The sequence below is a fragment of the Cloeon dipterum genome, chromosome 4 (genome assembly GCF_949628265.1).
Source record: "Cloeon dipterum chromosome 4, ieCloDipt1.1, whole genome shotgun sequence".
Classification (NCBI taxonomy): domain Eukaryota; kingdom Metazoa; phylum Arthropoda; class Insecta; order Ephemeroptera; family Baetidae; genus Cloeon; species Cloeon dipterum.
The window spans coordinates 35649688-35670382 of NC_088789.1; the positions used below are offsets into that span (position 1 = coordinate 35649688).

The following is a 20695-nucleotide window of genomic DNA, read 5'->3' on the forward strand; positions in this document are numbered from 1 at the left end:
GGGAGACTTTTTCGCCGCAATAATTAAAGGGCCGCAAGAACCTTTCAAATTATAATTTCTGAAATTAAATAAACGTTTTTAAAAATAAATAATTTTTTTTCAATAATCGCTTCAAATTAAATTTTTTTAGTATATATTCTGGTTGTGCGTAATTAAAAATAATGCAGATTCGGCAAGTAGTTTCGAGTGCTGGATAACTGACCAAAATTGCTGGTTGTGAGTGAGAAAGGTGGGAAAGGTGAAGCTCGTCCGTCTCTCCTTCAGGTTTGGCTGTCGCTCTCGGCTGAAGGGCGTCTTCCTCCTTTTCCCTCTGGCTCTCAGCGAAGAGGGAAAACTCTTTCCCCAAGAAGAGACCTTTTTCACAATTAAAAAATGAGCTGGATGAGACCAGAAACGTTTGCACGTTGATCAGCTGACCAGCCAAACTTGGTGCAAAATCTTGAATAAAAAGAGATTCCATGCATTTTTTCCTGGAATTTTAGATCTGCGATTAAAAAACCACGCCGTCCTCACTACTGAACACAGGAAAAAGCTGTTTTAAAATAATTTTGCTGCACCTTTTCTGCTGCGAAATGGTTAAAAGCACCTCAATATCGAACGAAAAACACTAAATTAATTAAGCTGAGATAATTACGCTCTTTCAATAGGATTTGATAAGATTCATCATAACATATGTTTTTAAAATAATCTCTTTGCAAAATACTGCCTTCGAAACCGGCTCTAATCTTTTTGAAAATCGTCTGAAACCAACATTTAAATCGTAAAAATCATCACAAATTAAAAAAGTTAACTATTTAATTTTCTGAAAAATGATTCTCATCTGATTAAAAAATTTGCGTGGTGCAACACGCGACGTTTTATCTAATTATTTTTTATGGCTTCCGCTGCTCTGCACTTTTCTTTTTTATTTAATGACGCAATCCAAACACAGCTGCCCCCTCTTCCACAGAACAAAACGTGGTTTTTGCCAAGCTGCAGATAACTCTGGCAGTTGCTACCAGGGTTCGCAAAAACCCGCATTTTTCCGGAAAAACCCACTGCATTGCAAAAAACTGTTTTTTGCGAGTTTTTCTGCAATTTTGCGTATTTTTCCGAAACACAACATGCATTCTTATGAAAAAAAAATATTCTCATGATGGATGACTCAAAAATAGGTATTTTTCAAAATCACCAAAATCAGTATTAGAGCCACTGGTTACACCAAGAAACTGAAAATTTTAACTCTCAACGTAATTGTTCTGAAATTAGTAAACTTCTGAAGGTTAAACGGCACAGGGTAATATATTTTTTACTTATATATAATATCTGAATTAAAATTCCTTTTTAATAAAAAAAATCCCTTTCAGGAAGAGAAATAAATTTAGGCGACTTTGTTATTTTCCCACCGCGCTCATTGCGTTCTCACTGAAAGAACTTGAAAGGAAATTAATTAGAAAGGTAAATTCATCCTTTTTTCCCTCAGGTTTTGGACTAATTTGCGCCAGAGACAATTAAGCATAGGGCTTTTTATCGCTGCTGTGACGTCAAAAGGAGCAATAGTTAATATTGCTGCCGTTCGCCGTTCCCGCGCTTTACGATTCTCCTGCCACCTATCGGTTAATCAGCGAAATATAATCTCATGAAATTATATAGCTTTTCTTGTCGAGGCATTCTTGTCTACGACCATATCACGTTGAAAACACCGGTTCTCGTCCGATCACCGAAGTTAAGCAACATTGAGTGCAGTCAGTACTTGGATGGGTGACCGCCTGGGAACACTGCATGTTGTAGACGCATTTCACTTTTTGCTAATCGGCATTTTGTTAAAATTTAATTTCCATCTTAAAAATTCGTTTTATTTATTTTTAGGTAAAAGCTCTCAAGTCATCAAACTGAATTATTTATCAAATAGCGAGATTTATTTTTTCTCCTCAAGCACAAAAGACACTCACGCAGTCACTCTCGGACAAAGAAAAATAAATAAAATTTTCACAATTCCTCTTGGCTAGCGGGTCGCGTTTGTTTCGCTTTGAGCGCCTTGCTCATCGACGCAACGATTCCGTCCGGCGTCGGGTAAAAGTGCTTGTAGTTGGGGTTGCCCTGCTCGTTCTTGATCCCCTCAATCACCGCCCCTTCGGAGTCTGCAAATTCAAGATTTTTGTTGATTATCGGACATTTTAAAACACGAAAATCGAAAAAAAATAGCAAGAATTTCGGGGTCCAGATATATGCGATAAAATTGGTTCGCACTGCGCAGATCCAAGATGGCGTGCGAATGTGGGAAACAAAAAGCTCTCTTTGGAATGCCGTACGAATGTCAAGAGTTTGTTTTTACGATCCGAAAGACACAAATTATACGTCACAATATTGACCAAAACTTGTTTCTTTGCATTTTTCGCGCCATACTCCACCGGACGCCATATCTGCGCGTCGCACGAATCTGGCCCCCGCTGGTCAGTGTTAATAAACATCTTAAGTCGCTTTGGTGATTCAAATCTCACCCAAGAAGTAAATTCTAGGAACGTATTTTCCGTCCTCGGCGAATTTGGGGTCGGCCGGCTCGTCGTCGTCGCCGGCGATGATCATGACGAATTGCTGACTCAGCTTTTCAATGGCCGACGACGCGGCGAACTGCGGCTTAAGGGCTGTAAAGTAATAAAAATGTCAGCCAGAGATAAATAATCGTTTTATCTCTAGTTTAACCTTTGCAAGCGCCGCACCAGCTCTTGTGGATGAGCACCATGGCCGGCTTGCCAGAGTCCCTGGCTGCCAAGAGGCCGTCGTCCAAACTGTGCCACAAATACTTGCTGCCGAATCCTGCGGACCAACCACAAATAAATTAGTAAAATTAATTCCCCTTGATCGGAGTAGAGCTAAAAACCTGCATCGTCGACTTTTGCCGCCGCGAAAACCGCCAGCAGCGCCAAAAGCAGAAGCGTCGCTGATAAGGACGCCGTTCGCAGCATTTTCGCCAAAATTAGAGATCAAAATAACATCATCCACCGTGTTTTGACAGCTTTACTCCTGCCAGCGGTGCCGGTTTTCGCTTCCAACCGGTTAAATTCTCATTCACCTGGAATAAAAATCGTTTCTTTTCAAACCGGTAGGGGGCTGCATGAAAGAAAGTGATGTGGCGACTGCTCCCACACTGGATAGTAAGTTAAGGAGTAGTAGAGTATCAGCTCTGATGCCATTGTCGCCTGCTAGTATCTAATCTCTTTTCCTTACACTCTAGGGGGCCTGGAGAGCTGGCGCACCTGATTGGTCGCGACTCTAGAGTGTAAGGAAAGGAGAGTAGATACTAGCAGGTGACAATGGCATCAGAGCTGATACTCTACTACTCCTTAACTTTTACTTTTCTCCGTGGAGTGATGCTCGCTAGGGGGCCTAGAGAGTTGACGCATCTGATTGGTCGCTGGTTACGCCCACTTTTTCAGTCACAACACAACAACAAAATTCCGCATAACAAACAAAATTTGTTAACCTACGAGCCATTTAGTATTGATTAAAAAAGTGGGCGTGGCCAGCAACCAATCAACACGCTCGCCTTTTGAAGCTGAAGAGCAAGAAATCAACTCACTGAATTCTCGAACCTTTTAATTTTATTAATAAAAAATTCAATGAGGAAAACACAATTTTAAATGCAACCAAGTCCTACAATTAAATTTATTAATTTAAACACACAGATCACGAATTGGTCATCTTCTGGTAGTTGTTCTGTTTGCCGGAAAACAGGGCGATGAGGGCCTGCAGTTTTTGGCTTATCACAGCTGAAAATAAAAAATTAATCATAATCCTCCTCTATTTTTATTTTTAATTTTGATTCTACTACCAGAAGTGGCGAAGACGCCACCGACGACGGAGCACAGCTTGGCGAGCAGCTGGATCCACGAGTCGCGCTCCTCCGAGATGCTGACCCTGAGGGCGCTGCTGTCGTACTTGAAGTAGACGCCTGGCGTGCCGTGCGAGCCTTTGTCGTGCGAGATGACGCGCGCCACCTCGCGCACTGAGTACTGGTACGTCTGCACGTGCCGCCCGCGCACCCGCACCTCCGTAGGTACCACTGTAATGAAGTACTGGTACTGCATGTCCTCTGAAATCAAAGGCAGATATATATCATGGTTTTTGGCATGCGCAGATAGGTTTAGATGCGTTAAAACCATGCGCAGTGGGTGTGATTGGCTTAGAAATATGTTAAACTGAAGATTTAAATCAACTGCGCATGTGTAATGTGTTTACTTTTCTTCTGCGCATGCGTACAATGCGCACAAATTTCCTGCGCTAGGTCAGATTATTAAACTATTCGGCGATCTTTAATTAATTGCAAGTTAATTGGTTTAAGTAAACATTTTTTATAAATGTTGCTTGACTAGGAGCATGCGCAGTAGGTTTAGGTGTGTAAGCGCCATGCGCAGTGGGTGTTATTGGCTTGAAAATATGTTTGACTGAAGAATTAAACCAACTGCGCATGTGTGGTTCGTAAACATGCCTCTCGCGCATGCGTACAATGCGCACAAACTTTATGCGCAGGGACTAAAGATTGAAGCATCTGCAATCTTTAACCTTAATGATTGTCACCTAATTGATTCTAAACAACAATATAGTGTATATATGTAGCTTGACAAGGAGCATGCGCAGTATGTTCCAGAGTGTAATGCACATGCGCAATGGATTTTGAAAGCAGGAAAGAAGATTTTTCTGCGTTTTTCTGCCTCCGGTGCATGAGTTAGAAGCAAAATAATCATTCACCATGCACAGTGGAATTCTACTTGCTTCTGAGCATGCGCAATAGGCTTCTATGAGTCTCACGCATGCGCAGTAAAGCCATATTCTCTCCTTCATTATACCTTAAGTTTTATCAATTACATGCGCAGAATCAGTACGTTAACCTGCAATTTAAACATGCGCAGTGAGGAAAACATTACTTAAGACATGCATTTAAATCATAAATCATGTACTGCGCATGCGCAGTGAGCACACAGACCTATTGTGCATCTCCTTTTCAAAGGAAACGCGAGTGAAATTAAAGAAATCTCACCTTGCTGGGCGACCTTCTCGTCTCCCTCAAGAGGGTGGACGACGCCGTGGTCAGGTGGGCCGAACGAGAAGCGCGTGACCCTGTGCGAGAAGTTGAGGTTGTGCCGCATGGTGGCCAGGTGGACGTGTCCGCCGGGCAGCGGCAGGGTCTGTCCGGCGGCCACGTGCAGGTTCCCGGCAACCTTCGTCAGCTCGAGCGAGCCCCTGATGCGGCAGGCGTCGAAGGGTCGGCCGCCGCGGTCCGTAGCCTCTGGAAGGTCGTAGGTGCGGCTCAGGGCAGCCTTCCACAGGACTTGCTGCAGGGCGTGCGCCTCCTCGCGCAGGTACTCGTTGACGTACTTCAGGGAGGAGAAAAAGTCTCGCTGTCCTGCATCCAACTCGAACCTGAAAGGTGACTCCGGTAATGCGTGGGGGGTACAGTGTGCGGTTGGTTACGCACCAGGTGTCCTGGTACTCGAGCTGTCCGAACGAGGTGACGCCCTGTCCGGTGGAGTCGACGACGTCGGCCCCGATGGAGCGGCAGGGCATCGCCACGGTGACGTCCAGGTTGACGGCCATCTTTTCGTCCATCAACTCGTCCGGACTGAGCTGGAAGCTGAGCTTCGAGTCCCAGAAAAAGGCGAATTCCGAGTAGAAGAGCCACATAATCAGCACCACGCTCGCCACGGACACTGCAAAATGGTTCAAAAAATGTCCGAATTTATTTTTAGGGACACGTACTGCAGCCGCCGACGGCGCTGGGCTTGACGGACGCCTCCCTCAGCTTGGGGAAGGCGTCCAGCTGCGCCACCCGCTCCACCGGCGTCTTCGTCTTGCCGCGGAACCGCAGCTGCGGACCGCCGGACGCCATCTCCGTCCACGGGACACTCGTCAGCAACCAGCGGCGGACCAGGAACGCACCGGCATCGGAAAATGAAAACGAAAACACAGCTGATGGGGGTTTACCGGTTTTTTTGGGCAGTCAGAAATTCACCGAGTTTTAAGAGTTTGCATTTCAGCCCGACAGGTGGCAGGCCAGTACGGGAACAAGAATTTTTAGTGAAATAAAAGCGGTTTTTCTGTACGGGGATTAGAAGCGTTACCGGTTTTTTCATCTTTTCGTAAACTGAAATTCAGTGAGAATTCTTCAGATTTAACGGTTAAAGATGATTTGAAAGAGTAATTCTCCGATTGAACCAACAGGTGGCAGGCCAGAACGCGGGAACAAGAATTCTTAGTGAAATAACCGGTTTTTCTGCGCGTTGGATTGTTATGGGAATTAGAAGCGTTACCGGTTCTTTATCAGGGATTAAAATTCTTTCCTTAAGCGGAAATTCGGTGAGAATTCTTCAGATTTGGAATGAAAGATGCATGATTTAACGGTTACAGCTGATTCCAGTCATATTGAATGATTAATTCTCGGATTGAACCGACAGATGGTACCGGTTTTAGTGGCGGAATAATCGAAAGGCGATCGGCGGGAAGGAAAAGGCGCGAAAAGCACATTGCGCAAGGAGTGGCGTACATTACTGATTCACCGTTATTATAAATCACCACAATTTAGAGGTTTTGTCCGTGAGGACCAGTTAATCTAGCGGAGGATCGGCTTTGCTCGGCCGATCGGCTGATTAGCAATTCAAATGGACGCAATTATTTGTTGCGGAGTGAACTCGAGTGCGGTTCAAGGCTCGTCGGCGGCCGCGTCACCAAGAACAGCAGCTCTGATTCATTGCATTCCTAGATTTGTCCATTATTTCTTCATCGCAATGTGTCAGCCGTGCTAAAATGCATTTATTCCTCGAAGAAGAAGAAAAAATAAATAATAAATAATCGAACGGTGCGAAACTAGTGTTTAGGATTGGGAGTGTCGAGCGTTTGCCTCGAGGCACCGACGAATTATCTTTTCATTGCCACATATGTCTAGCTCTCCGCGAAATTCGAACCGAGTGACGCGTATTATTAAATCATCAGTTGGCCGCCTGCTCAATTACACGTTTTGCGTAGCGGTGTTTTTTATTTTTTATTAACTGACTGGAAATTCCTGTTGCTCTCTTTCTGTGTGCGTCGGATTAATTCGCACAATCTCTGCTGCTCTGCTCTTTAGGAATTCGCCAATCAAAGCGCGTGGCAATTAAAAGAGCAATAAACGGAGCGATCGACGCCGTCGATTGTTAAACTCGATCGTGCGCAACAAAACGCCAATTAGTCTCCAGAGCGGCTGGCATTGGAGCAGACGAAATGTTGCCTAATTTATTGCGCGCTCTAACTAAGCAAATTTTACTATGCATAATTGTGTCCGCTGGGTTTATGGTAGGCTTTAATTTGCTCCTTATGCAAATTTCGGTTCTGGAAACTAGAGAAGGAGAATTGTTACGATTTTTAGCGAATTTTATCGTTTGCTTACGGTTCAAGGGCGATTTTATGTGTCTCTAAAGTCATAAAATTATGATTACTTTCATGGGACCATCAAATCATGACGATTTTCGATTAAAACCAGATAATTGTTGATGCCCAGATTTAATTTTGGGTAGATTTTTATTAATTTCAGAGAGTTGCAATCGCAGTGAAAAAGTTTATGAAAACGTTTTTTATCGTTTTGCAATGCACAGGGTGGAAGGGGATGAGGGTTGACCACCCAAAAAACCATTCAGCTGGCTAGGGGAGGTTGAGACGAGTTGATTGGTGGGTATTTCATGCAATTCTGACTGTTAGAACTCGAGATTTGGTGATTACAATATTACCAAAAAATGAAATTTTCGATTTTTTTTTAATATTGCCAACGCTTAATCTCAGGTTCTAACTGTCAGAATTGCAAAAACTGGACACCGTTCGACTTGTCTCAACCTTCCCTAGAAAGCCGAATGGTTTAGGGGGTGATTTGATACCCACCAACCCCAATAAGCCTTTCTTCCCCCTCTTTAAAAATGCGATGAAATTTTTAATTTTTTTAAAATTTTATTTCTAACCTGTTCGCATTTAATTAAGGGTAAGAAGGGGTAGTTTGGGGGTGGATTTTTATAAATTTGTCTATTACTGAGTAAGTTTGCCGATAAAATCACATCAAGGCGATTTTTATCGATATTTCAATGCGTAGGGTTGAAGGGGGATGAGGGTTGATCACCCTGAAATTCAATTGGCTGTCTAGGGGAGGTTGAGACGAGTTGATTGGTGGGTATTTCATGCAATTCTGATAGTTAAAACTTGAGATATGGTGGCTACAATGTTATCAAAAAATGAATTTTATCGATTTTTTTTTAATATTGCCATCCCTTAATCTCGGGTTCTAACTATCAGAATTACAAAAACTACACACCTTTCGACTCGTATTAACCTCCCCTAGATAGCCAATGTAATTTAGGGGTGATAAATTTCTGAAAATTCTAAGCGACGCGATTTTTTTCGTTAATTTAATGCTTAAGGTGGAAGAGGGATGAGGGTTGACCACCCTTAAAATTAATTTTCTGTCTAGGGGAGGTTAAGACGAGTTGATTGGTGGGTATTTCATGCAATTCTGACAGTTACAACCCGAGATTTGGTGTTCACAAAATGGGCAAAAACGTCTTTCGTCGCTTATTAAAAAAATCTAAATTTTCATTTTTGCAAAAAAAGGTGGATTCTGAGCTGACGAAACGAGGTGGAAGCCGCGGCGTTTGGCATTGATCTTGATGAGAGAAAACGCGCTGCTCGCGTGTCACCGCGCGCGACTTTGAGGAATTTTTGGCGAGGCAAAGGTCGCTTGGGCAACGGCGAAAGCGGCCTCGGCTTCTTGCGTGGCCCGTGGGCCTCCGGCGGGCCGACCTTTTGCCAGCGTGCTCGTGGCCTCGGCTGACCGCCGGCCAGGCAAGAGGCCAGCCGACCGGCCGGCCGGCCGCTCTCATTCATTCATTCACTCTCGGCCGACATGACGCCCTGGACGCACGCGCTCACCCTCGCGCTCTTCGCCACCGCCACCGCCCACGCCTTCTCGGTCAGTTCACTCACACACTTTCTTTTATTTTGATTTAAACAATGGTGATTTTTAAATTTATTTTAGAAAATTTTAAAAATTAAGACCGCACGATATTTTACTTAAATTTAAAATGAAATGAAAATGAACATTCGTACAGTGGTTTTTTACCAGGAAAATTTTTAAATTTTAAAAGAATAATAAATTTAAATGAACCTGATTTTATTCCCAGCGTCAGATTTTGCGGACCAGGTAATTAAATGGCAAATTGTACAGAAATGCGACCGTCAGAATGTGTCCTTGAAACCGGTTAAGATGCCCGTAAAAATAAATTAATTATTATACGGCACCCATTTTTTTATTTATTTTAATTTTGCAGTCGTCGTTCGTTAAATTTCATCATCTCAAATCCGTAATTAATTCAAAGGCACGTCTGATTGTGAGTAATTGCTTTATTATTAGAACTGCGGCGATAGCATTGAACCCGGCGCGAGAGTGATATTGTCGTGGGAGCTGGCGATCTTATTTGCGCTGCCTACGCGCCAGATGGACTGAAATAATATAAATATGCACGTGCCTCGTCACCGCCGCTCGCATTTCGGTGCGTAATTCGATCTCGCTCGCTCGCTGCCGACTGCTTAATAACTGTAAAGCGCAAACCGCAAAATGCTCGCTCCCGACAAGTTCGTGCTCTCCGAAAATGATTTTTTATGTGGTTTGAAATAAACACTGCGCTGGCATTGCTCCTCGGATCTAGACGAAATTTTCTGAAGGGATTGCCCTGGTGGTTTTCTGCTAAACCTGAAAATTTTGGGCCGAAATTTGAAAAATTGCCTAATTTACAGGGGCTCAAAATTGGCGGTTTATTCAAAAAGTGATTTTTTTCAGATTGAGGTAAATTAATAAATTTGGTGTCAAAAACGTTATAAATTTAATTTCAAACAAGTTTTCCTGCGGAACCAAATTCGTAGGTCAAAGGACAAGGTCACGAAAATCAGGTTGAATTTTTCAAAAAATTCTGGTATTTTTTGTATTTAAAAATTTGAAATTCCAAAATAGCCGAAATGTGGTCTATGCACGTGGTAACAACATATTAAAATTTGGTTCAATTATTTAAAACGGTTTTTGAGAAAATAAAAATCAAAGTCGAAAAAACGTGTTTTTTCGCACCCTAAAAATCTAAAATATTTTTAAAATGAGGGATTTTAATTAAAATTATTTAAAAAAATATTAATATTTACTTCTGGAGGTCTTGGTATAGGGGTTGAAAGTTTAAACCCACCCCCTACCCCGGGGGTGAATTTTTTTACAAAATTTTTTAGAACTGGGCGTTCATGGGTGTCATTTCATATGTTTTCTGGCTCGGAAAACCCAATTCCGGACTTAATTTAATCATATCTCACTCCCTAAAGACTCTATATTTAACATTTTAATTTTTAGCGTCGGCAGATGCAGATTCCGAAGGGATTGCCGTTTCCGTGCGCGCACGCGGATCATTTCCGGTCGAAGGAGCGTCCGCAGTCGGTGCACCAGCTGATGCCCGGCGACATCGACGTGGTGGCAGCCATCGGCGACAGCCTGACCGCCGGCGTCGGCGCCCTGGCCGAGGACGTCTACAGCGTCATCCTGGTGGAGAACCGCGGCATGTCCTGGTCGATCGGTCAGGGCGTTTTTAAAAAAAATTCATGCAGGCGTTCAAGTCTCCACTCGGTTATCTAGGTGGGCAGGGGACGTGGCGCGAGTACCTGACCCTGCCGAACATCCTGAAGCAGTTCAACCGCAACCTGACGGGCTTTTCGGTCGGCGACGGACACTCGGAGAGCCGCAGCTCGCGCTTCAACGTCGCCGTCAACGGCGCCATGGACCAGGACGTCGAGTTCGCCGCCGCCACCCTCGTCAGGCGCATGCACGCCGACCACTCCATCGACTTCCAAAATGACTGGAAGGTCAGAATAAAATTTTATTAATTAAAAATAAAAACTTGGAGTTTTAAGACATTTTGGGCAAATCAGGGCGGTCAGGAAGCGCCCTGATGGCTTCTTAAGGGTTTAATTCTACATGTTCTGGAAGGTCTCGACTTGGTGGTTCTAAAGGTGTGCAGATTTTACATTTGGAACCATTACAGAGCCCGTCAGATGCCGTTAAATTTGCTAAAAATGCGAATTGAAGAATTTTAGGGCTGCCCTGACGTCAGGGTTCGATTTCTAAACCATCCTAATGGTGTTTTCTGACCTTCAGGGATGACCCAAAGCATGTTCCTAGGGCAGAAATGCAATTTTTAAAATTTTTTATTTTTTCACCTGAGCTCGAAAACGCCCGTTTTTTAACCTTTGTCCCTCTGTATCTTAAAAACTAAAGGTTAGACCGTCCTGAAAATTTCCATGCATGTTACATACATTTAGAGAAACATTTCTTCCAATTTTTAGAAAAATGTACCGTGCCGTTTTTTAATTATAAAAATAATAAAATAAATTGTTCCATGGGCCGATTGTCGGCTGTCAATTTTAATAACGATGATGCAATTTAATAAATTCATAACTCACTCTGGCTCAATTCAGATTATGCGGCGCGTGCAAAATTCTCATCTCGCGTCAGGGCAAACGGCTTTTTTGCCGATTTGGTCGCTAATTGGCCGCTGCCGGCTCTCGGAGGCTCTCGTTTCAATAATCGGAATGTCTCTCTCGCGAGTAAAAAGCGTGGGTTGCGCGCTGCAGCAGGTTCAGTGACATGTCCAGTGCGCGCAAAAAGTAAACACACACACACTGCGCTCTCTCGTCAGCACCGTTAATTCCTTTTGTAATTTATGCTCACAAATTTCTTTTTCACATCGATCGCCGCTTGCTTGACAACGCGCGCGAAATCGAAGGCCTTTCCGCCTTCGATCGCCTCTAATTAATTGCTCTCTCCGCAGCTTCCTCGATGTCTTTGTACTCGTCGAGGGTTGCATTTTTTTCGTTTCTTTCTAGAATGCTCTCGCTGCAAATCGTAATTTAAACTTGATACTAAAATGGTAAATTTTCTTTCACAGATGATCAACGTGTGGGTGGGCACGAACGACATCTGCAGCGACTTTTGCTACGACGCGAACCAGGGTCCCACCCAGCACTACCTCAACCTGCAGAAAACCCTGGATTACCTGCACCAGCACGTGCCCCGTGCCTTTGTCAACCTTGTTTCCGCACCCTGTGAGTCTTAAATACCTTATCAAACTGGGAATAAGGTCCTTTATTAAATGATATACACAGTAAAATAAATTAGGGGGGAAATTTTACCCTGAGTAAGGGGAAATTATTTGAAATTAACTGTGTAACGTTGAAAATTTAATATAAAATATGTTTTGTACGATATTTTAAACTATTTTCAGAATTTTTATAGAATGAGGGGAAATATTTTTACCCTGAGTAGAGTTAAGATGAATTTACCTTGATTTTTAATGTGGTTTTCACAATCTTTTAATCGAATGAAGGTTTAAATGTTTTAATTAAAATTATCAAGTGGCTTAAAATTTCGCGAATTTTTATCCTGAGTAAGGAGAGTGAATTTCAGGTCGAATTTATTTTTAAAAGAAATTAAATTAGCTCAACTCTAGATTTTTATGTCCTGAAAATTGGAATGATTCAACTTCGATGGGGTTAAAGCCGTGCACCGATTTTACCAACCATTCCAAAACAAATAAGGGGTAAAATGTTACCCTAAGTAAGGGGAAATTATTTCAAATTTACAGCAAAATGTTTAAAATCGAATATAGAACGTCTTCTTTTACATTACTTCAGCTATTCTTAATTAAATAAGAGGGGAAATTTTTACCCTGGGCAAGGGGAGTTAATTTCAGGTCGAATTAATTTTTCAAAATAGCTCTTTTCTCGATTTTAAATATTTTAAAGCCAGAATATCCTTCAAGAGAGGGGAAACTTACGTACCCTGAATAAGGGGAAATTTACTTTCCTTTCGAAATTCTCAGTTATTCCGGCGTACGCGCAGATGCGAGGGGACGAGCCGAGCACGTGCCTGACGATGCTGCCGTTCATGTGCTCGTGCCTGTTCGGAGGAAACCACGCCGAGAAGCTGAAAAACGTGACCAAGGCAACCCGCTACTTCCAGTTGGCCGAAGAGGCCCTGGTGCGTCCACCCTTTGCCCTATTTAGACTATTTTTTTGTTAATTTTGGTCATCGCAGGTGGAGAGCGGGCGGTACGACACGAGGCCGGACTTCACCGTGCAGTTTCAGCCGACCTTCAAGCACCTGAGCTTCCCGACGATGCGCGACGCCGCCACCAACGCCGAAGTCACCGACTACAGCTACCTCGCCTTCGACTGCTTCCACTACTCGCAGAAGTTCCACGCAGTCGGTAAGCAACACAGCAAAAACGTGTGTTTCAAACACGTTACAATAAAATCGCAAGACTGCAAAAATGACTGGTTTAACACACTCGGGTTTTATTTTAAAATAATTGAAACTCTGGAATTGTTGTGTACTAGTTATTCAGTTGGTTTATTTGCCAGTTTTACAAGATCCATGGTGTTGTTTGTGTAATGCAGCGGGAATGCACGCTCACTGTTTCAGCGGCGAACGCGTTTTGGAACAATTTGCTGGAGGCGCCGGGGCAGAAGAAGAGCAGCCTCGGCGCCGTGTTTGAGCATTTCGAGTGTCCCACGAAGCGGCGGCCATTCCTCGCCACGCACCTCAACATGTCGTGACATTTCCATCAGAGAGCTGCTTCTTTAAATCCTACTAATTTATCTATTTATTGATTCACCGTGAGCCCAAATCAAAATAAAGTTGTAGTGCCAAAATTTTCCTTTGTTTTTCTCTCCAATTGCGCTCGCGGGGAGGGGAATTTGAGCCTGTTGCAGGCCGTCTCGTGCTATGGTAACTAATTCGGGGCCTGCAGAGGTAGCGTTTTTCGTCCAATGGCACTCGTTCATTCGGGAGGGAGGGAGGGAGGGGAAGGGGGCAGGGGAGGGGTGGGGGTCCGAGTCGAGGGCCTCACGGCCCCCGCGGGCGGCCGAGCTGCGCGCCGGGGGCCGTCAGGGTCGAGTCGAGCCGCCGCCGCCGCTTTTCAGTTGAGGTTCTTCTGGATCCAGGGCAGGAAGCTCGTGACGCGCGTGTACACGCCAGGGTACTGGCCCTTTCCGCAGCCGATGCCCCAGCTGACCACGCCCACCTGCGTCCACCGCCCGGAGTTGACCATCAGCGGGCCGCCGCTGTCACCCTGCGCGAATAAAATAATTTTTGTAATATACATTTAAACACACTGTAAAAAATTCTACTCACGCTGCACGAGTCCTTGCCGGCCTGTCCTGCGCAGATGAAGTGGTCCACGATGCCTCCGGGCGCGGCGTTTCCGTACTTGGTGCGGCACTCGGAGTTGGTCCAAACGGGGATGCTGACTTCCTGCAACACCGAAGGTTGAGGGCCGCTCTCGCGAAGACTGCCCCAGCCAACCACAGTCGCGGTCTTGCCGTTGAACTGCTCGCCGCCGGAGGGCAGGCAGATCGGCCGGATCATCGAGTTGAACGTCACTGGCGAGTCCAGCGTCAAAATGGCGATGTCATTGTACTGGGAAAAGAGGTAAGAGTTTAAATGCGGCTGCGCAGTGGGTTTAAAATGGCTTCAAGCATGCGCAGTGGGTCTTGATAAAGTCAGGAGGATCAAAGGATTAAGATTCCATGCAGTGCGCAGGATTTCATTAACTGCGCATGCGTTCGATCCATGGAATGGAACTGCGCACGATAGTGTCTAAGTTTTAGCTTTGATGGCTGCGCAGAAGATTCCAGGCATGCGCGCTGCAATTAAATTTTAAAAATGTGGTCTGAGGAATACATTTTTACGAAGTGCGCACGCGTCAGTCAATGAGGAAGCTTCTGCGCAGCTTGGTTGCCACACATTATGCAATCAAACAGCGTCCTCTGTTCTCTTAGTAATTAATTAGTTTGATTTTCCCAATTAATGAACGCCAGGAGGGCCGAAGGTTAAATATTCTATGCAATGCGCATGGTATCGTTAAGAAGAACACTACTGCGCAGCTCTAATTTGCCTGCGCAGTAGAATTTAAGTAGAAGTACGCATGCGCAGTATGTTTAAGAATGATATAATTTGCGTATATTATGAGATTAACCCCACTGCGCATGCGTTCGTTATATGAAAAGACACTGCGCGCGATATTGCCCTCTATTTTAAGCTTTAGTGGCTGCGCAGAATGTTACTACGCATTTTAGATATGCGCACTAAATTTAAATTTTGAAAAAATAGTCTGAGGAGTAAATTGTGACTAAGTGCGCATACGTCAGTCAATAACAAAGCTTCTGCGCAGCTTGGTTGCCACACATTAAGCAATCAAACAGCGTTCTCTCATTAATTAATCAATTAATTGGATTTTCCCAATTAATAAACATCAGGAGGGCGAAAGGTTTATGATTCTATGCAATGCGCAGGATAGTATTGAGAAAAACACTACTGCGCAGCTGTAATTTTCATGCGCAGTAGAATTTAGGGAGAGGTACGCATGCGCAGTATGTTGTAGAATGATATTAATTGCTTATATTACGAGATTAACCTTACTGCGCATGCGTTAGATCCATGGAATGGCACTGCGCACGAGATTGCCCTCTATTTTTAGCTTTAGTGGCTGCGCAGAAGATTTCTACGCACTCCAGGCATGCGCACTACCTCGAATAAAGCAATCGAACGGTAAAGATAGCATAAATTCGATTTTAAATCAAATCCTAATTAATTACAAGTGAATTGTGCCATTTTGGGGGGTTGTATTTGAATTACCAGGGTGCGTGAGTCGAATCCGCGGTGGCGCACCAGGCGCTTCACCTTCTTCTCCACGTGTTTGGTCTCGGTGTTGCTCTTGATGTTGTAGTCGCCAAGGCGCACGGTCAGCCGCGACACGTCCCATGAGGTCATGCTGAAAAAACGCAGCAGCGACTCGTTCGAAAAGCGCTTCAACTGGAGCGGCGGCGGCGGCGGAGACAAGGCTGAGGCCTTGGCTGGACCCCCGGCCGCCCATTAATTCATTTCATTCTTTCTTTCTTTGCGTTTACTTTATTGTTCCACCTGCGCGGCGCGCGGACACGCGAGTGGAATGAGAACAAGCAGCAGCAGCAGCAGCAAACGCTCAACGCCCCGCCGAGTGAGGCTCTGCTGCCACTAAAGCGCTTTTCTTGTTTTTACCCATCGTAAATTTCGTCTTTTCCCACGACAATTTGTCACCATCGCCACGAAACAGGAAACTCTGATTTAATCTTATTTTGAGACAAGGAAAACTCCGAAGGAAGACAAATCGCCGCGGAGGCGATCAAAAAGAAAGAATGGTGGGGCGAGCGAAGAATAAAATTAATACTCACTGGGCGATGCAGTGGGCCGCCGACAAAATGTGCGTGTTGTCGATCAAGGAGCCGCCGCAAAATTGCCTGCCGCCGTTGAACAGCGCCGCCTAACAATCGCAATTAATTTGATTGATGCCAAACACACACACAAAGATGAGAACAACAATTTGCGGCTGCCAACCTCCGCTCAGATGATGTTACAAATTGGCCTCGCTCAGAAATTTATTCCGAAACAAAGAAAATATATAAAAACGTCTTGAATTAAATATTTCTATAAATAATGTGGAAAATGCACTCATAATTCAAGGCTGTTTAAAAGAGGGGAATTTATTTTTTACCCTGAGCAAGGTGAATAAGATTTTTTGAAATGTTGAATGTTGAAATAGGTGACTTTGCAATGTTTTAGGCGAAATTAAAATTTCTAAAATTCTAATCCAAGTCAGTGGCCAAAACGGACTATATAAAATTGAGGTTTATAAAAATCGACCTGAGGAATAGGGGAACATATATTTTACCCTGAAGAGGGTTATTATGATTTTATATTGAATTCTGGTCAAAATACAGTATTTTCCACGTGTTTGGATTTTGGAACACAAAAAAACAATTTATTCCCTGAACGAGGGGAGGAAGTATCAGGGTAAAATCGACCTGAGGAAAGGGTACTCACAATCCAAGGCCACTCGCCGAGATCCGCGTTGTGTCCGCCAACGATGCGTTCCTGGTCCTGGTCCTGGTCGCCGATGAGGGCCTTGGCGCCGCAGGAGGCGTCGGTGAGGACGGCGCCGCCGCTGGTTGGCGCCGGGGTCGGCGCCACGGGGGCGATGCTGGGCTGCTGGGCCGGGTAGACGGGGGCTGTGGGCGGCGCCGCGGGGGGGAAGGTTGGGCGGGGCGTCGTGCTGACGGTCGGCGCCGCCGGCTGCGTCGGCTGGAAGCCCGGCCAGCCGGGCGCCGGCGGGTGCGTCGCCGCCGTGTGGTCGGGCGGGTGCGTCGGCAGCGGCGGGATCGTCGGCGGCCAGTTTGGCGGCACGGGGTTGCCCGAATTGCTCGGCTCGACCGGCGCCACAACAGGCACGGGGGACTCGATCGGCGGCCTCACCGGTGGCGCCGGAGTAATCGGCGCCGGAGTCGGACGCGGCGGCTGCGTCGGACGCGGCGGCTCGGCGCCGGCGCCTGGGAAGGACGGGTTCACACAGCACACGCCGAACGCCTAATTCACGACCGTAAAAAAGTTAATTGAGGGAGGGGTTTCTCAGGGTAGGTAGGGGTAAGGGGGTTAATTTGTAAATTTACTATTTTTTATTTTCCATGTCAGACTAATGGGTCCCTAGAAACCAAATCCTCTCTCCCAAGCTTGTAACAAAAGGGGTAGATTTGACCCTGACGTCAGGTCCGGCCATTTTTCCGCATTCATTTTCCAGTTAAAAACTCAATAATTCCGATTTCTATCCGGTTGAAGTCCAAATTTGTATATAAAGGTTGATATTAAGTTCAGGGAAAGGACCCTGACGTCAGGTTCGACCATTTTTCCGCATTAGTTTTCCGGCTCAAACCTTATTAATTCCGATTTCTATCCGCTTGATGCCAAAATAGGCAAAGAAAGGTTAATATGTAGTTCAGGGAAAGGACCCTGACGTCAGGTTCGGCCATTTTTCCGCATTATTTTTCCGGCCCAAACCTCATTAACTTCGATTTCTATCCGGTTGAAGTCAAAATTGGCAAAGAAAGGTTAATCTTCATTTCAGGTAAGGAAACCTGATGTCAGGTTCAGTACCCTGAATTTTTTAAAAACTCCAGAAACGTAAAAAATTTGCGAAATTTTCTTTCTCGGGACATAAGACCAATTATTATTAGCAATCCAACCTTGAGAGGCGGAGCAAACGGTTCTGGAAAAAGCCAAATTTGATAAATATGTCAAATTCGAGGAAATCGGCGTAATGGCAATAAATCATGTGTGCCTCTAGTAGGATTATTTGTCCAAGGTTGTCGGGCCGAGCGAATTTCAGACGGGCTGAAAAATTGAAAGAGAACGCGGAACCGCGCGCACGAGCGCGGAAAAGAAATCCGGCTCGAATTATAATCCAAAGTGGATTAGGCTTACGCCTGGCAAGACAATCGATTTTATCTTTTGGGCAGGGCAGGGCTGACAACGCGGACGGACGGCAGCTGGAGATGATTGAGTGAGGCGAGAGAGACAAGGTCAGGTGGAATTGCGAGGAATCTGGTCCGCGGGCGTAGGAGGAAAGAGCCGGGCCGGCCGGCCGGCCGCGGGTTGACTGACCCCCGCCGCCGCCTCGCTGCTTTTTACATTTCGCGGCCCGCGCCGCAGCCAATATAAATTTATTATTCGATCGCAATAATGACACTCGTCTCTTTTCTTTTATTGCGCAGAGGGAGACGGCCTTTTTCGAAGACACCCACTGCCTTCGCGGCCGCTCCATTGTCTATTTTGCAACGCGTTCCATCTGATCGAGAGCCAATTTCGAGCACGAATTGCGCAGCAACGCGCTCGCAACGACCAAAAGCCACCTTCACACGTGGATCCGGGTTCAAATATCAAAATTAATCCGTCCTCACATTTTAATTCAAATTCTCAGGGTGGAGTGTCACCAAAAATATTCCAAAACTCGAAACTTTTCAGAAACTAGCTCTCGTCAGGTCTAAAATTTTCCGTACCTGGCGTCAGGGTCATAGTGAAACCCCTATATAATATCTATTTCATCAAATATCGGGCTAAAAACCCCCAAATTTCATGTCCTAATCACTTTTTCCTAAGGGGAGGGGGATTTCAGGGTAGTTTTTCGCACCTGTCGGCCGTGCGTGTTGAAGTAGCTGCAGGTGTCGTACATGCCGAGCACCCAGGTCTCCCAGTTGTTGAGGTCGGGCACCTTGAAGTAAGGGTAGCACTGGCGGAAGCTGGTGCAGCGGCCCAGTTGGCCGCGGGACGTGTAACAGGGGCCCACGGGCAGCACCGGCGGCCACTGCCGGCCCACATCGCGGCGGACCCTCTCGGGCCCTTCTGCAAACACACACGCACCACTTTTGCAAAACACTTTTTCCAAGATATGGTAAAATACGTATTTAGAAGATATCAGGTTAAAATAGGGGAAATTTTTACCCTGAGCATGATTTATGTTGAATTCGAAAATAGTTTTAAAGCACACGAAACAAAAATTCAGTTTTTTTACAGTAAAAATGGCTAGAGAATTTGAACATTTTTACCCTGATTGAGGGGAGTATGTTTCAGGATGAATTAAATACCAAAATGTAGAAAAAACAGAACTTTATATTCAAAATGATTTTATTGCGGATCAGCAGAACAATTTTATGTTATTTTTCCAGAACATATTTGCAACCCTGAGAGAGGGGAAGTTAACGTACCCTGAAAAAGTAGAATCGCAACTTTTCGAACAGTTTACTCTCGATTGACTGAGTAAATGCTGCGGTAAACCGGTTTGAAAAACTTTGAACTCGATTTGAGGGGAAGTTTCTTACCCTGAACACGGGGAAAGCGACCCAGGGTTGAAAAATTATGTTTTTTACGTCTAAAAACCTGATTATGTAAGCGGATTTGGCATGCGGAGGGTAGTGGCGAGTGGAAAGGTCGGTGTCCGCGCGACCTTGCACCGCCCGCCCCTCCCTGCTCGCGTTTTTTCACTTTCTCGGCTGAGTGTGTGTGCGAGTGTTTTGGCAAACGGCTCAGGGTCGGTGACTGGCGCCAAGGCCAGGCCAGGGCGTGAGCGCGATCGATCGAGAGAACGAGAGAGAGAGAGAGAGCAAAAGCTAGCGTACCTTCGGCTTCGACGACTACGGCATCGTCGGTGTGGTACACACGGGGGTCGACGGGGCGCAGCAGCACCACCACCAGCAGCAGCACCAACAGCGGAGCCATGGACGACGCTCGGGCTTCCACTGTCGTTCGCTTCTGCCAATAAACTGGTTAAGTAAGCAGAGCACAGTGGGGAGACACCTGGGCAGCCCCTTCCTTCCCGCCATTTCCCTCCCACCCACTCTCTCCTCGCCCGTCGCCTCCCCTCTGGAAAAACAAAACAAAAAATAATCATCTTTAACGGGACCAGCTGCTCTATTTCTTTTTTTTTTCGAGTGAGCGAAAACGCGCGGCCTCAGGTGCTTTTCGGCAAATTCCTCTTCGGATGCACCTGCCCTGAGAGGAAGGGTGTGGAAAATTTCGATTTCAAATTGTGGTGAAATCTCGGATTTCGTTTTATATCGCAATCCAAGATGGCCGCGTCCGGATTTAGGGTGCGAAAAAGGGCATCTGGGGCAGTCCCTCCGAGTCGAGATCAGGAATTCCCCGACGGAATTCGCTCGATCGGTGATTGCGCCTCATTTTCCTTGTGCGCGTCGCTTTATTTATTTATATGAGAAAAAAACGAGTTTTCACTTGTGCGTAACTGTAAAG

General features: G+C 45.4%; 4 protein-coding genes and 1 non-coding gene across 5 annotated transcripts; 2 read left to right on the top strand and 3 right to left on the bottom strand.

Moving 5' to 3' along the window:
* The first annotated feature begins 1654 nt into the window (after positions 1-1654).
* Positions 1655-1773, top strand: LOC135944828 (5S ribosomal RNA). Its single transcript, XR_010575373.1, has one exon. It is a non-coding gene; the product is annotated as a 5S ribosomal RNA (ribosomal RNA).
* Positions 1774-1876: 103 nt separating this feature from the next.
* On the bottom strand, positions 1877-3021 carry LOC135942115 (thioredoxin domain-containing protein 12-like). The gene is made up of 4 exons (XM_065488066.1): positions 2861-3021; positions 2683-2796; positions 2481-2624; positions 1877-2120 (listed from the first exon to the last, which is right to left on the bottom strand). Exons 1-4 carry the CDS (start codon positions 2943-2945, stop codon positions 1969-1971), a joined length of 495 nt encoding a protein of 164 aa, XP_065344138.1. The 5' UTR covers positions 2946-3021; the 3' UTR covers positions 1877-1968.
* A 593-nt stretch (positions 3022-3614) lies between these two features.
* LOC135942114 (endoplasmic reticulum-Golgi intermediate compartment protein 2) lies at positions 3615-5955 on the bottom strand. Its single transcript, XM_065488065.1, has 5 exons — positions 5737-5955; positions 5456-5687; positions 5018-5400; positions 3812-4072; positions 3615-3749 (listed from the first exon to the last, which is right to left on the bottom strand). The coding sequence occupies exons 1-5, from the start codon at positions 5864-5866 to the stop codon at positions 3667-3669; spliced, it is 1089 nt and encodes a 362-aa protein (XP_065344137.1). The 5' UTR covers positions 5867-5955; the 3' UTR covers positions 3615-3666.
* A 2647-nt stretch (positions 5956-8602) lies between these two features.
* Positions 8603-13638, top strand: LOC135943896 (phospholipase B1, membrane-associated-like). Its single transcript, XM_065490565.1, has 7 exons — positions 8603-8962; positions 10382-10601; positions 10661-10887; positions 11970-12126; positions 12903-13060; positions 13118-13309; positions 13444-13638. Exons 1-7 carry the CDS (start codon positions 8897-8899, stop codon positions 13636-13638), a joined length of 1215 nt encoding a protein of 404 aa, XP_065346637.1. The 5' UTR covers positions 8603-8896.
* LOC135942112 (serine protease 27-like) lies at positions 13406-20259 on the bottom strand. Its single transcript, XM_065488064.1, has 7 exons — positions 20065-20259; positions 19080-19291; positions 16943-17482; positions 16294-16382; positions 15719-15854; positions 14216-14500; positions 13406-14153 (listed from the first exon to the last, which is right to left on the bottom strand). The coding sequence occupies exons 1-7, from the start codon at positions 20162-20164 to the stop codon at positions 14001-14003; spliced, it is 1515 nt and encodes a 504-aa protein (XP_065344136.1). The 5' UTR covers positions 20165-20259; the 3' UTR covers positions 13406-14000.
* Positions 20260-20695: the final 436 nt, after the last annotated feature.